At 47.4% G+C, this 16734-nt stretch overlaps 1 protein-coding gene across 1 annotated transcript in view; it reads left to right on the top strand.

Moving 5' to 3' along the window:
- The window catches only part of lars2 (leucyl-tRNA synthetase 2, mitochondrial), a 91253-nt gene extending 75607 nt beyond the window's left edge, over positions 1-15646 (top strand). The window contains exons 20-21 of the mRNA XM_078199672.1: positions 8709-8836; positions 15018-15646. Of these exons, the coding sequence (XP_078055798.1) occupies positions 8709-8836; positions 15018-15197 (308 nt within the window). The 3' untranslated portion in view covers positions 15198-15646. The remainder of the gene's footprint in view (positions 1-8708; positions 8837-15017) is intronic.
- Positions 15647-16734: the final 1088 nt, after the last annotated feature.

Below are 16734 nucleotides of genomic sequence, written 5' to 3' on the forward strand. Positions count from 1 at the left end.
TCGTGTCACCCAAGCTGCTTATTGTCTGTACAAATAATGACTTTTAACAATGCGTCTGGTTGCTTGCCAAGGTTTGTCGAGAGTTCTCCCAGCCGTCCTTCCTGGAGGTTATGATTTTCGTGTCGGCTGTGGCTCCGTCAGCGGCACTCTCGCCTCCGAGTCAGAGGGTTCAAATCCCACTCGGACCAGAGCACAAAAATCCAGGCTGACACTCCGGCGCAGCGCTGAGGGAGGTGCTGGCTTTCGGTGGGGGGCGGGGGGGGGGGGACCTTATCTGTCCCCTCGAGCAGACCGAAGTGATCCCGTGGCATTGTTTTGAAGAAGCGCTGGGTATTCCCGGTGTCCCGGCTGACACACATCCCTGTAGTTAATGTCTCAAAGGATAATCGGACAATCTCGGCATTATTACGTGGCTGTCTGTGGGAGGTTGCTGAGTGTGTGTTGGCTGCTACATTGTCTGCCTTACAAAAGAGGCTGTGAAACATTTGGCCTGTTTGGCGTGTCTTCCCTATGATGACTGTGCTTGTCTACTGTCTGAGGAACTGAAGCCGTTCTGTCGCACGCATCGCTGTGCGCAGCGCAAAACAATGTGGTTTTGCAGCTTGTGTTTGTATTTCTGTTTGTAGCTCATGAGGGAATTGCTCAGTGGAACCCTGTGGTTGCAAACATATGCCTTTTGAACCTTCTGCCGTCATTTAGTTCCTTATACAGTCGCAGTGTGCTATAGTGCTTTGCACAACATGACTTCTGACAGAAGAGAAAACTCAAATGATCCCGAGTTTAAGAAATGTTTGATTTGATTTATTATTGTCACATGTATTAACATAGTGAAAAGTATTGTTTCTTGCGCGCAATACAGACAAAGCATACCGTTCATAGAGAAGGAACATAGAACAGTACAGCACAGAACAGGCCCTTCGGCCCACGATGTTGTGCCGAGCTTTATCTGAAACCAAGATCAAGCTATCCCACTCCCTATCATCCTGGTGTGCTCCATGTGCCTATCCAATAACCGCTTAAATGTTCCTAAAGTGTCTGACTCCACTATCACTGCAGGCAGTCCATTCCACACCCCAACCACTCTCTGCGTAAAGAACCTACCTCTGATATCCTTCCTATATCTCCCACCACGAACCGTGTAGTTATGCCCCCTTGTAATAGCTCCATCCACCCGAGGAAATAGTCTTTGAACGTTCACTCTATCTATCCCCTTCATCATTTTATAAACCTCTATTAAGTTTCCCCTCAGCCTCCTCCGCTCCAGAGAGAACAGCCCTAGCTCCCTCAACCTTTCCTCATAAGACCTACCCTCCAAACCAGGCAGCATCCTGGTAAATCTCCTCTGCACTCTTTCCAGCGCTTCCACATCCTTCTTATAGTGAGGTGTCCAGAACTGCACACAATATTCCAAATGTGGTCTCACCAAGGTCCTGTACAGTTGCAGCATAACCCCAAGGCTCTTAAACTCCAACCCCCTGTTAATAAAAGCTAACACACTATAGACCTTCTTCACAGCTCTATCCACTTGAGTGGCAACCTTTAGAGATCTGTGGATATGGACCCCAAGATCTCTCTGTTCCTCCACAGTCTTCAGAACCCTACCTTTGACCCTGTAATCCACATTTAAATTAGTCCTACCAAAATGAATCACCTCACATTTATCAGGGTTAAACTCCATTTGCCATTTTTCAGCCCAGCTTTGCATCCTATCTATGTCTCTTTGCACCCAACAACAGCCCTCCACCTCATCCACTACTCCACGCGAGAGAGTGCAGAATGTAGTGCTACAGTCATAGTTAGGGTGTAGAGAAAGATCAACTTAATGCGAGGTAGGTCCATGCAAAAGCCTGATGGCAACAGGGAAGAAGCTGTTCTTGAGTTGGTGACCTCAGACGTTTGTATCCTTTTCCCAAAGGAAGAAGGTGGAAGAGAGAATGTCCGGGGTGCGTGGGGTCTTTAATTATGTTGGCTGCTTTGCCGAGGCAGTGGGAAATGTAGACAGAGTCAATGGATGGGAGGCTGGTTTGCGTGATGGATTGGGCTACATTCACGACCTTTTATAGTTTCTTGCAGTCTTAGGCAGAGCAGGAGCCATACCAAGCTGTGATACAACCAGAAAGAATGCTTTCTGTGGTGCATCTGTAAAAGTTGGTGAGAGTCGTAGCTGACATGCCATATTTCCTTAGTCTTCTGAGAAAGTAGAGGCGTTGGTGGGTTTTCTTAACTATAGCGTCAGAATGGGGGGACCAAGACAAGTTGTTGGTGATCTGGACACCTAAAAACTTGAAGCTCTTGACCATTCCTACTTCGTCCCCATTGATGTAGACTGGGGCATGTTCTCCTTTACGGGTTCCTGAAGTTGATGACGATCTCCTTTGTTTTGTTGACATTGAGGGAGAAATTATTGTTGCCGCACCAGTTCACCAGATTCTCTATCTCATTCCTGTGCTCTGTCTCCAATGTATCCAAAGGCATTAACATATTTGGCTTTAAGGGCCTGACTCTTAGAAACAGAAGCAGGAATATTTCATCCAGCAAGCCTGCCCTTTTAACCTCGTTTTGTTTATCTCCTTGCCTAAGCTTTTCATCCTTGAGGAATGTGTCCAGTTGTAGCATCGCGGCAACGCCACTGGACTAGGAACCCAGAGACCTCGGCTAAAGCTCTGGAAACCTGAGTTCAAATCCCACCACAACAACTGGGGGAATTTAAATTCAATTAATTAACCTGGAATGGAATGTTAGTCTCTCTCTAATAATTGAAACAACTGGGTTGTCATTAAAAGAACTGGTTCAGTAGCCACCTTCTTTCTGCATGACTCCAGATTCACAGTAATAAGCCCAGTTGTAACAGACCCTGCAGAAATCACTGGGTGTACGTCACCACATAGACTGAAGCAGTTCAAGGAGGCAGCTCTCCACTGTCTTGAGGGGAATTAGGGATGAGCAGCAAATGCTGTCCTAACCAGCAATGCTCACATCTCAAGAGTGAATTGAAGTTCTCATCGCTGGCTTGTTTGGCTGCTCAGGGAGACGAGAGGTGAAATCGTTGGGCCTCTGACGCAAATCTTTGTCTCTGGACACAGGTGAGGTCCCAGAGGATTGGAGGATAGCCAATGTGGTCCCATTATTTAAGAAGGGTAGGAAGGATAACCCGGGTAATTATAGGCCGGTGAGCTTGAGGTCCGTGGTGGGGAAGTTGTTGGAGAAGATTCTTAGAGATAGGATGTATGCGCATTTAGAAAGGAATAAACTCATTAACGATAGTCAACATGGTTTTGTGAGAGGGAGGTCATGCCTCACTAACCTGGTGGTGTTTTTTGAAGAAGTGACCAAAATGGTTGACGAAGGAAGGGCCGTGGATGTTGTCTATATGGACTTTAGTAAAGCGTTTGACAAAGTCCCTCATGGTAGGCTAGTGAAAAAGGTTGGATCCCATGGGATAAAGGGGGAGGTGGCTAGATGGGTGGAGAACTGGCTTGGTCATAGAAGACAGAGGGTGGTAGTGGAAGGGTCTTTTTCCGGCTGGAGGCCTGTGACTAGTGGTGTACCGCAGGGCTCTGTATTGGGACCTCTGCTGTTTGTGATTTATATAAATGATCTGGAAGAAGGAGTAACTGGGGTGATCAGTAAGTTTGCGGACGACACAAAACTGGCAGGACTTGCAGATAGTGAGGAACATTGTCAGAGGCTACAGAAGGATATAGATAGGCTGGAAATTTGGGCAAGGAAATGGCAGATGGAGTTCAATCCTGATAAATGCGAAGTGATGCATTTTGGTGGGAATAATGTAGGGAGGAGCTACACGATAAATGGAAGAACCATAAAGGGTGTAGAGACGCAGAGGGACCTGGGTGTGCAAGTCCACAGATCCTTGGAGGTGACGTCACAGGTGGAGAAGGTGGTGAAGAAGGCATATGGCATGCTTGCCTTTATAGGACTGGGCATAGAGTATAAGAGTTGGGGTCTGATGTTGCAGATGTATAGAACGTTGGTTCGGCCGCATTTGGAATACTGCGTCCAGTTCTGGTCGCCACACTACCAGAAGGACGTGGAGGCTTTGGAGAGAGTACAGAGGAGGTTTACCAGGATGTTGCCTGGTATGGAGGGGCTTGGTTATGAGGAGAGATTGGGGAAACTGGGGTTGTTCTCCTTGGAAAGACGGAGGATGAGGGGAGACTTAATAGAGGTGTATAAAATTATGAAAGGCATAGATAGGGTGAACGGTGGGAAGCTTTTCCCCGGGTCGGTGGTGACGTTCACGAGGGGTCATAGGTTCAAGGTGAAGGGGGGGGGAGGTTTAACACAGATATCAGAAGGACATATTTCACACACAGGGTCGTGGGGGCCTGGAATGTGTTGCCGGGCAAGGTGGTGGAGGCGGACACACTGGGAACGTTTAAGACTTATCTAGACAGCTATATGAACGGAGTGGGAATGGAGGGATACAAAAGAGTGGTCTAGTTTGGACCAGGGAGCGGCGCGGGCTAATTGTTCTTTGTTTCTCGTTTCAAGGCTTCATTCTATGATCATCTTGCTGGTGCCAGTACAGAGCGAGACTGCGGATAGTTGGGAACCTGTCTCGGGGGCAGGGAATTCATATGGTGTTCGTGGAAGTAGAAATGACTAGGGTTGGGAAGCATTTTCCGATCGGGGCCATTGTGATCTCCTGGACTCGTTTCGATCGCCTCAGGGGGTCGGAGAGGAATTTCCCAGATTTTTTTTCCCCATATTGGCCCTGGGGTTTTTCACTCTGGGTTTTCGCCTCTCCCTGGAGATCACATGGTCTGGAATGGGGGGGTGGGGGTGAGTTAATAGGTTGTAATGAACAAAGCATCATAGCTGTGAGGGACAGCTCGGTGGATAGGATATTGGTATGTAGATAGGCTGGAAAATTGGGCGGGGATCCTGGATTCAGGATTCAATCCTGGACCGGGGAGCGGCACGGGCTTGGAGGGCCGAAGGGCCTGTTCCTGTGCTGTATTGTTCTTTGTTCTTTGTTATGACATAGGAGCAGAATGAGGCCACTCAGCCCATCGAGTCTCTGCCATTCAATCATGGCTGATATTTTTCTCATCCCCATTCTCCTGCCTTTTCCCCATAACCCCTGATCCCCTTATTAATCAAGAACCTATCTATCTCTGTCTTAAAGACACTCAATGACCTGGCCTCCACAGCCTTCTGCGGCAAAGAGTTGCACAGATTCACCACTCTCTGGCTGAAGAAATTTCTCCTCATCTCTGTTTTAAAGGATCGTCCCTTTAGCCTGAGGTTGTGCCCTCTGGTTCTAGATTTTTCTACTAGTGGAAGCATCCTCTCCTCGTCCATTCTATCCAGGCCTCGCAGTATCCTGTAAGTTTCAATAAGATCCCCCCCCTCATCCTTCTAAACTCCAACGAGTGCAGACGCAGAGTCCTCAACCGTTCCTCATACGACAAGCTCTTTATTCCAGGGATCATTCTTGTGAACCTCCTCTGGGCCCTTTCCAAGGCCAGCACATCCTTCCTGGTTTGGTAATTTTAGGAGTCTGTTTCACCGCAGGACTGGGGCACAATATCCCTCGATCCCTTTAGTCCCAAGAGCTATATCTAATTTCTTCTTGAATTCAGACAACATTTTGGCCTCGACTACTTTCTGTGGCAGTGAATTCCACACATTCACCACCCTCTGGGTGAAGAAATTTCTCCTCACCTCAGTCCTAAAGCCTCAAACTGTGACCCCTAGCTCTGGACTCCCCCACCATCGGGAACATTCTGAATCTACCCTTGTTAGAATTCTAAAAGTTTCTATGAGATCCCCCTTCACTCTTCTAAACTCCAACGAATACAATCCTAACTGAACTTTGTCAAACTGGCTTTTGCAGAATTTCCTGGATCCAACCAGAATGACTGTTGGAGCAGTGTAAAAATCCAAATGGCTTATTAATGTTCCAATGGGATGGACCTGCCTCCTCTACCTATCCTGTTCAACTTGACTCAAGCCCGCGCCAAGGGGCTGACCCTTGTCCTCCTCGCAGCAAAACCTGTTACCTTGCCCGCGCCCCGTGACCAAACTTAACAACAGAACCTGCCACTTGCACAAATTTCTCATTGCACCTGTGCGGCTCCAGGAAGCAGCTGCTCAATATGAATGGGCCTCGACATTACACAACCATTCACCTGGGTGTGGCTTTCCTTTCTTAACGTGTCACTTCAGCACTTCTTGCTGTTTCCAATTTGAACAGAACGACACTGACCCCAGGCGCTGCTTAGAAATTCCTGCTGGGAATGATTCTGGCGGCACAGTGGTTAGCACTGCTGCCTCTCAGCGCCAGGGACCCGGGTTCGATTCCTGGCTTGGGTGACTGTGTGGAGTTTGTACATTCTCCCCGTGTCTGCATGGGTTTCCTCCGGGTGCTCCGGTTTACTGCCACAGTCCGAAAGACGTGCAGGTTAGGTGCATTGGCCGTGCTAAATTCTCTCTCCCTCCGTGTACCCGAACAGGTGCCAGAGTGTGGCGACTAGGGGATTTTCACAATAACTTCATTGCCATGTTAATGTAAGCCTACTTTTTTGATTTGATTTATTATTGTCACATGTATTAACGTAGAGTGAAAAGTATTGTTTCTTGTGACACTAATAAATAAACTTTAAACTCAAGTGGCCTTCCGCCCCATCTCCACCTCTTGAATGTTACCGGTTCATGTCCCCATTTTCCACAGATATAAAAACAATAACCCTTGGATTAGTAACTGTTTATATGATCCTGTCATCACTGTGATTGTGTGTCTGGTTTTGGTACAACGAACAATCATATCGAAGTTTAACCTTTGGTTATTGTTTGGGGCAGATTTGGGATTTGGCTCGCATTAACAGGATAAGGAAATGGACAGTTCCTTCCTGAAGCGAGGGGTCTAACATGTTCAAGTGATTCTGCCGTTACATTTGTATCACGTTTAAAAAAAAATGATGATTGTGTGTGACACCCACAAAGTTCAATTCACTGCTGCTGTAAACCCTGTGCCAGCTCTGTTACTCTTTACAAGCCTGGTTTACAAATGTACCTTTTTCCTTTAGGAGTGTAGGAATCGCTGGTAAGGCCAGCATTGAATGCCTAGCCCTAATTGTCCTTGAACTGAGTGACTTACAGTGCCATTTCATAGGACAGTTAAGAGTCTGGAGTCTCGTGTAGGCCGGGTAAGGATGGCAGATTTCCTTCCCTAAAGGGAAGGAACCAGATGGGCATTTACAATCATTAATGATGATTACCATGGCCGCTTTTGCTGAAATCATCTTTTTCTTCCATATTTTTTATTCATAGCAGCCATGATGAGATTTGAACCCTTGTCTCCCGGAGCATTAGCCTGGGCCCCTAGATTACGAGTCCAGCGACAATACCACTACACCACCGTCCCGCCCAAAGATTTAGACCTCAAAGTCTGAGCCTGCGAACATGCAGAATTGCACACTGCACAAGATCAGCCATGATAACTCAAATTACATCTCCTTTAACGAGCTGTCAGTCCTAATTGCCTGGAGAAGGTGGTGGTGAGCTGCCTTCTTGAACTGCTGCAGTCCCTGTGATGTACCCACAGCGAACAATCTGAAGTTGGTGGAGGGAAGTTGTTAGGGAAGAAACATAGAAATATAAGGGGGTAAAATAATTAAAGCATTAGGAAGAGTGAAATATGACTTTGGAGATATGGAGAGGGGGGCGTTTGAATGATTCATCTTTGATTTACCAAAAATGTGGAAAGCTTTGCCTGCCCCGTAGCTGATAATCCAGCTGTATCCAAACATCAAACTCAAAATGCATGTGATTGTTGTCAAAATCAGGTCTTGTTTGCTTAATTGCCAACGACAGTCCACCAATTACTCCAAAAGTTCTTTGAGCCTGGGTTGAGTTGGAATTTCGAGTAATTACTGCAAACATAGCTGTTGATTTTACTTCTAAAGCAGCACAGGTATTTTGGTCTCCACATCCACCCCCCAAAGAAGTGTTACAGGACCCCTCTGAAGTCCTGGTGCACTGACTTCGGGATTCATCCAGGAAATTTGAACTTCCAATGGGCAATTTCCCAGTATCTAGAACACTCCAAAACAGTCTAAAGCCTGAGTTAGTGTCAGAGAATTTGAACAATTCCAATTTCAAGTTGGAATGGATAGTTTAATATGGCTATGTGTAGTTTCAATGGATAACTACCCAGGAAATGTCAGGCAGATGAGTCCTAGCCTAACCCCTGGGTCACTATGCCACCGACCCCCTCAACTCCCCAGCCCCCCAACTCTCCCCACCCTGCCGACCTGATCTGATTAACGCCCTCCTGATCAATTCCCCAATACCCTGCTCCTTGACCAGCCCCACCATCAGATTGATTCCTCCTCCCCACCCCAGATCCAATCTCACCATCCTGCCCAGGTGCATTGGGTGCCCTCTGGATCCCTCTGAAGTCCTGATGCACTGACTTCGGGAGTAATCCAGGAAACTTGAACTTCCAATGGACAATTCCCCTGCAATTTGTGTTCACAGAATGGCCTGTGCTTTTCCAAGTGGCACGGGGTGGATATGGGGGGATTTATCCTTGCAATGCGCACAGTTGGATCTGAAGTACTCCTCCCTTGTGGCAGACAAACATTATTTCCTTCAAGGCGCCACTAGCCTCAAGTCTTTTGGGAAACACATTTTCCTCTGTCCATTGATGTACCAAATGAATGTATTCCTGTCTGTTACAGGTCTCTCCAGTGTCCAGACTAAGCTTACCGTTCACTATCGGTGGGACACAGATGTGCTGTTTCAGCAGTGGCCAAACGTGGACCCAGTGTATCTCGAGCAGCCCGACACAGTGCAGATGGTTGTCAGGGTAAGAGCAGACGCGGGAAGCGAGGAGGATAAATCATTGCCTGTGAGAAGCAAATCTTTTGCTTCCTCCAGCATTTCTTTCTGTATTACTTTTTTCCATGGTCTTGTGTCCTTTACTATTCCCAGTCTGCCGGACTGACGCACTTCAACTTGCTTCATTCCCAAGTGGCCCTCCTGTCCTGGGGGTAAATGGTGCAGGGTTCCACGCTACCAGACACCTAGTCTGGACTCGGTATGTGACCTGCAATCCAGAGTAATGTGGGTCACTCTTTGAATCGAAACATGCAACATGCCACTCCGTTGTACAGGAACGGACAATAAATTCTGCCTTTGCCTGTGATGGCCATGTCCTCTGAATTAATGGATGCATGATGAGTCAGTCTCCAGTAGTATTGCCGAAGGAGAGTGACGATCAGGTTGCAGTGCATGGGTCATGCTGCAGGGAGCAGGGCAAGGATCTATCTGCTGGGTATTGGGTGCAATGGTGTTTTATTCAGCCCACGATTGAATTTGGCAGTGATGGATGGAGAAGGGAAGGCGAGGTTGACGGACTCTGATGGCAACGTACCACACTGTCTGCCAGGTGGTAGCAACTGAGTTATCAATGGGGTCGCTGTCCTTTCTCCACAAGGTCCTGATTCCATGGGAAGGTAAGTAGCTAAACTTTATTCCCATCCTGTCCCATCACGGCCCATTTTGTTATCAAGGGGCGGCACAACACATCAGACTGATTCCTCCTCTCCACCCCAGATCCAGTCTCACCATCCTGCCCAGGTGCATTGGGTGCCCTCTGGATCCCTCTGAAGTCCTGTTATCAAGGGGCGGATACCTGGAAAGCTACCCTTGGCTGTCCCTGGCCCAACTCATCCCCCTAAGATTGTGGGGGATACAGCAAGATACCATTCCCTCCCTCAGTCCCTAACTTCCACACCCCGGGGCACAGGAATGTGGTTAATCTGTAAATATCCCTAGCCCTCTTCATAAGCATTCAGCCAATGTTTCATTCAGTACCCCATGAGAGTATGATCATAGAATCCCTACAGTGCAGAAGGAGGTCATTCGGCCCATCGAGTCTGCACCGACCACAATCCTACCCAGGCCCTATCCCCGAATCATAGAAACCCTACAGTACAGAAAGAGGCCATTCGGCCCATCGAGTCTGCACTGACCACAAACCTACCCAGGCCCTACCCCCATATCCCTACATATTTACCTCACTAATCCCTCTAACCTACACATCTCAGGACACTAAGGGCCATTTTTTTTTAGCATGGCCAATCAACCTAACCTGCACATCTTTGGACTGTGGGAGGAAACCGGAGCACCCGGAGGAAACCCACGCAGACACGAGGAGAATGTGCAAACTCCACACAGACAGTGACCCAAGCCGGGAATCAAACCCAGGTTCCTGGAGCTGTGAAGCAGCAGTGCTAACCACTGTGCTACCGTGCCGCCCATGTATTTACCCTGCCAATCCCCCTGGATCAATTTAGCACGGCCAATCCACCTAACCCACACATCTTTGGACTGTGGGAGGAAACCAGAGCACCCGGAGGAAACCCACGGGAAGAATGTGCAGACTCCACGCAGACAGTGACCCGAGGCCGGAATTGAACCTGGTTCCCTGGCACTGAGACAGCAGTGCTAACCACTGTGCCAGTGTCTCTCCTGCAGGTTGTGTGGGCTGGCTTAAGGAAATAATCAATATTTAATAAAATAATTATTTTGAGAATGGAGAGAGAGCTATCCAATGTTACTCGAAATGAATCCATAAGAAATAGGAGTGGGAGGGGTCCATTACACCACCCACCAAGCATGCTCCACCCATCACTAAAATCATGGTGGATCTGGCCTTGACTCTCCTTTCTTTCCCCTGCGCCCCCGCCCCCCCCAATAACCCTCAACTCCCTTGTCAGTCAAAAATATGTCCAGCTCAGCCTTGAATATATTCAACGATTCCACCTTAGCTGCTCTCTGAGGAAGGGAATTCAAAAGACTAATGGCCTTCTGAGAGAGGAAATTCTGCCCCCTCTCCATCTTAAATGGAAATCTCCTTATTTTGAAACTGTGCCCCCTTAGTTCTAGATTCCCCCTTGAGGGGAGGCATCCTCCCAACCGGCATCCACCCAACCGGCATCCACCCTGCTAACGCTCCCTCACAATCTGTCATGTATCAGTAAGGTCACCTCTCCCCCTTTTTAAACTCCAAATGAATAGAGGCCCAACCTTTCCTCATAAGACAAACTCCTCATCTGAAGAATCAGCCCAGCGAGCCTTCTCTGTTTAATGACAAGTATTTTAGATGTCTTGAGACAGGTTTGTGACAAAAAACAGGATCAGGAGGCTTGGGAAATGGGTTTGGGATGGAGGCAGGATGCAGATGATGGTATAAATCATGTAAAAGAAGTATGCATGTTCCAACTTGTCGGCTGGAATTGAAATCAGTAAATATATCTTTTAACTATTTCCTTCCAGTAATGCTTTGCAATTCCTGCATGTCCCACTAGATTGGGTGACTCTGTTAACAACTAAGGTGTGATATCTTGAACATCAAACCTCCCATTGCAGTCCCACTGATGGAGGTCGCTGGCATTGGAGGCAATATATTGGGTCGGGCCTTGGGGACAAAATGTTCACGCATGAATTTAATGGAACACGTGCCTTGTACAAAGTTCCATATTTCTAATGGTTGTACCTCCACAAAATTAATAAAATGAAAGGCCATACGCATCCAGTGTGAAATGTAATATTGCTTCATCCAGGTTGGGTGGATTGGCCATGCTAAATTGCCTCTTCGTGTCCCAAGATGTGTAGGTTAGAGGGATTTGTGGGGTAAATACATGGCGTTATGGGAAAGGGCCTGGGTGGGATGCTCTATCAGAGAGTTGGTGCAGACTCGATGGGTCAAATGGCCTCCTTCTGCACTGTCGGGATTCTATGATTCTATCTCACCCAGTTTCCTGTAGTTTCAATAGTCAAGTTATGTTGTTACAGAGTATATAGAGTGCTGGTTGACCTGGGAGTGATTAATGCTAAGACTGAATGTGAACATTGGAAAGTGGAAACCTTTAATTCCCATCATAAACGCCCCTCTCTAATCAGACTAACAGCCATGATAACTTTCCCCCCAAAATGATCAGTTGTGTCCTGAAACCTTCATGGATAGTTCTAGAATGGTACCCCTCACGTTTAATGCCCCTCAAAGCTTGTGGCATCCTTTTGCCAAAGATTGACCTTCAAGTTAACTCCGTCAAATCTGTACCTTCCCTCATAAAAGACTACAAAAGCTCAGGTGTTTTTATTGTGGTAAGATCTATTACATTGGGCATTGAGTCATGGTTGCATAACATCACAACAGAGTAATTACTTCTGATCAAACAGGAATTTGTAGTTTTGTGCAGTTGGGTGGCACGTGTTTGTTTGAACTTTTGACTCTTAAAATGCACAACTGGCACTGAATTCTTTACAGATCTGCTTTTTGGTGCTGTGTTGAGATTTTTGGACAAGATACCAATATCCCGACTCGAATGTTTCAAAGACTTGCTCAAGCGAAGTTGCTTTAGAAACAGATATCCCTCCGGTCTCTGGTCCATATCCCGCCTGCTTCTAGTGGGTTTGTGGCTCGGAGGGTGCATTCTGGTGGAACTGCGTGTGACTATTACGTCTGCGTGTTCCAACTTGTCTGAAAATTCCTAAAAGGTAAAAATGTTGTTGACCGTTTTTGAACCTACCATTGCGTGGGTGTGAACTCTGTAACTGACGTGAATTCTACCCCGGGCTGGTAACTGTTTATCCTTTCATGGGACATGGGTGTGGCTGGTAAGGCAAGCATTTGTTGCCCATCCCTGATTGGCCTTTGTAATGAGTGAGTGGCTTGCTCGGCGGCTTCAGAGAGCAGAGTTGGGTCTGGAGTCACATGTAGTCGCAGGTCAGGTAAGGATGGCCGATTACCCTCCCTAAAGGGCATTAGTGATGGGTTTTTAACAACGATCAATAATAGTTGGGGCGGCACGGTAGCACAGTGGTTAGCACTGCTGCTTCACAGCTCCAGGGTTCCGGGTTCGATTCCCGGCTCGGGTCACTGTCTGTGTGGAGTTTGCACATTCTCCTCGTGTCTGCGTGGGTTTCCTCCGGGTGCTCCGGTTTCCTCCCACAGTCCAAAGATGTGCAGGTTAGGTTGATTGGCCAGGTTAAAAATTGCCCCTTAGAGTCCTGGGATGCGTAGGTTAGAGGGATTAGCGGGTAAATATGTGGGGATAGGTAGGGCCTGGGTGGGATTGTGGTCGGTGCAGACTCGATGGGCCGAATGGCCTCCTTCTGCACTGTAGGGTTTCTATGATTCTATGAGTTTCACGGTCACCATTACGGAGACTAACTCTCCACTCCACATTTTCATTAATGAATTGAATTTAAATTCCACCAACTCCTGTGGTGGGATTTGAACCCAGAGCATTAGCCTGGGCCTCCTGCATTACTAATGCAGTGACATTACCACTATGCCACTCCGTCTCCCTACGTGCGAAGTCTAATCACCATCCCTTCAAACCTCACTGAGTGATTTAACAGGTACCTGATCCATCAGGGAGGTCATTGGTTATGGGGGGCTGATAGAGAAGAGGAATTACGGCCGCAGTCATGATCTTATTAAATAGTCGAGTTGGTTTGAGGGACCGAATGTTCTAATATTTCATATGTTCCTATCAGAAACTGACCCAACTCCAGACCGAAAGTTGTACTTGTCACCTCAGCTCCACACAGCCTCGTGCCCACAGCCCCACACTTGCCATGTTTGAGAAATAGAATTGTTCAGCAAAACTTGCTGCCGTTGTGACGTTATTGGGGCATTGTCACTCACTCCCCTTGTTTATTCTGTAGAACGTTGCATATATGGACCTGGAAGATCTCAATTTTAATCCTCAAACCACACGGTGGCATAGTGGTTAGCACTGCTGCCTCACAGCACCAGGAACCTGAGTTCAATTCCGGCCTCGGGTCACTGCCTGTGTGGAGTTTGCACGTTCTTCCCGTGTCTGCGTGGGTTTCCTCCGGGTGCTCCGCTTTTCTCCCACAGTCCAAAGATGTATGTGTTAGGTGAATTGGCCATGCTAAATTGGCCCTCATGTTGGAATTAGCAGGATAAATGTGTGGGGTTGCGGGAATGGGGCCTGGGTGGGATTGTGGTCGGTGCAGACTCGATGGGCCGAATAGCCTCCTCCTGCACTGCATTCTCTGACTCTATGGAATCATCTGGTCATGGCCAGAGCAGCCAGGAAATTGTGGGGGTAGCAGAGAGGATGGGGTGTCAGCAATTACCTCAGAAGAGTGTTCATGGTGTGGATTAGTTGAGGGCGGGACGCAATGTAGTGGTGATTCTCTAAAGCTGAGATCTAGTTCCACAGCTGTCAAATTATCAAAAGTTGGAACTACTTTCCAGTATGAAGTAAATGTGAGGGGATATGGGAAGTGAATCCAAGTTTATAAACTGTATCTTGTGTATCTGCCACAGCATTGGTGGCCAAGGTTTTGCTTGCCTAGGCCCTAAGCCCTGGAATTCTCTCCCTTAACCTCTCCCCTTCTCTCCTCCTTGGATGCTCCTTATTTCCCCAAGTAGGTCTAGACAAAGTCTTGATTGATAATGCTGCTCTGTAGCATCTTGGGACATTCTAACACATCAAAGACGCACTCTAACTGCAAGTTGTTTCTTCTCCAGCACAAGGTCCAATTGTATTGGAGAGCTGGATTTTCTGTGGTACTATCATATCGGCACATGGCTTTAATAATCGAATTTGCAGCTGCACTGTTAGTACAATTCAAAGCCAATTGATAGCATGATCTTGAGGGTTTCATGGTTGCTGACTAACTGTTAAATTCAATACACTGTCAACCCATTCTCCTAGGAATGATGCCATGAAGCCACTGGCCACTTGCTTTAACTAGATGTGGGCTCAGCAGATCAGCGGCCAAGCAACAGGGAACTACAATGGAGCATCGTGCACTCGACTCAGGGGCTTGCAAAGAAGCCGCATTGGGAACGAGTACAACACCTGAGGCCACATCTGGGAATCTGAGTTTAGTTACCTCCATGTACAGGCTTAGAAATGGTGATGAGATACAAAGCACATTAATAGCATGTTGTCCTGTCGCTCCAATGTTTCTCATCTCTCCCTCTCTCTCTCCACCAGATCAACAACAAGGTCTGTGGCTCAGTCAACCTGCCCCAACAAGTGGTCAAAAACGCAGAGAGAGTGCAGGAGCTGATTCTGCAAAGTGAGCTGGGCATCCAGCAACTCCAGGGACGGGTCATCAAGAAAGCTATCCTGTCTCCCAGGACTGCCCTCATCAATTTCCTTGTGGAAGAATAACGAGAGCTCCTTAAACATTCTGTCGTTTTGGCCTCACGCTCCCTTCAAAGCCAAGTCCAGCAATCCTCACCGCAAGCTCATTCCGGGAAGCAGCAAATGGAGCCGAGGAGCTGTGCTCTGAAACTCCAGAGAAGGTCAAAGTCGGGTTTCACCTCCTCCCTCTGGTTTGTGGAGCTTCAGTTAGAGTTGGGAGTGATAGGACTGTGATGAAATGCTATTGACTGTGGCATCAATCAGTTGGTCGATTCGGTTGGAGCGAAGCGCGAGAGACGGGGAGTGGCCAACAGCAATGGACAGGAGATTAAATTATTGAAACCAGAAATCAAAGCAATTTGGCCCCATCTTTATGATGCTAAATTAGCAATCGTGACTAGACAGACGTAATGCAATTTTGATGATCCAATCGCGTTCAACTGTTTAGTAAATGTAATAAATGTTTTATTTAAACGTAATAAGATAGTCTGCGTTTATTTTTATAACAAGGCAGTGGAATAATAATTTAGGGGATTTTAAAATGTAATTCTGCTATTAATGCAATGTGATGCCATGATTATTAATCATAGAATCCTGACAATGCAGAAGGCGGCCATTCAGCCCATCGAGTCTGCACCAATCCCAATCCTACCCAGGCCCCATTGCCGTAACCCCACATATTTACCCTAGCTAGTCCCCTGACACTAGGGTCAATTTAGCATGGACAGTCCACCTAACCCGCACATCTTTGGACTGTGGGAGGAAACTGGGGCACCCGGAGGAAACCCACGCAGACACGGGGTGAGCTTGCAAACCCCACACAGACAGTGACCCGAGGCCGGAATCGAACGCTTGGACGCAGTATCTGAGTGGAGAAGTGGCTGGTGCTCACAGAGTTTGGACGATGCTGTACGAGGTTTTTGCATCTTGCAACACAATCTTCAGAACATGCAATGGTCCCGTTTAGATGGGAGTGTTTGTGCTCATCACTCTCGGAGAATGAGACACCTACAATCCAGTGCAGTTTGCCATGCTGATTTGTTCTTCAAGGTTAACCAGCAGTGCTTTAAGTTGTCTATTTTTAGCATTTCCTCAGTGCGTATTCCTGGTAATTGAGTTGCAGTGTGCATTAATCGCTGTTAGAAATTTCTCATCACGAAAGCCCCTGTTTCATTTGCTTTCTTTATCCCTCCCTTCCCCCCACTCTATACCATATCTTCAACAATCTGGCTCCATGCTTAATTTAGTAAAACTGCAGAATTGCTGCAAAGCCTTGAATCCCCAATAACCCAAGCTGTGCACAAGTTAGAAACATAGAAACCCTGCAATGCAGAAGGAGGCCATTCAGCCCATTGAGTCTGCACCGACCACAATCCCACCCAGGTCCTATTCCCATAATCGCACACATTTACCCCACATTTACCCTCTAACCTCTGCCTCTAAGGGGCAATTTAGCATGACTAATGCATCTGACCAACATGTTTTTCGGACTGTGGGAGGAAACCAGAGCACCCGTAGGAAACCCATGCAGACACAGGGAGAACGTGCAGACTCCACACAGGCA

The sequence above is a fragment of the Mustelus asterias genome, chromosome 2 (assembly GCF_964213995.1).
Source record: "Mustelus asterias chromosome 2, sMusAst1.hap1.1, whole genome shotgun sequence".
Taxonomy (NCBI): domain Eukaryota; kingdom Metazoa; phylum Chordata; class Chondrichthyes; order Carcharhiniformes; family Triakidae; genus Mustelus; species Mustelus asterias.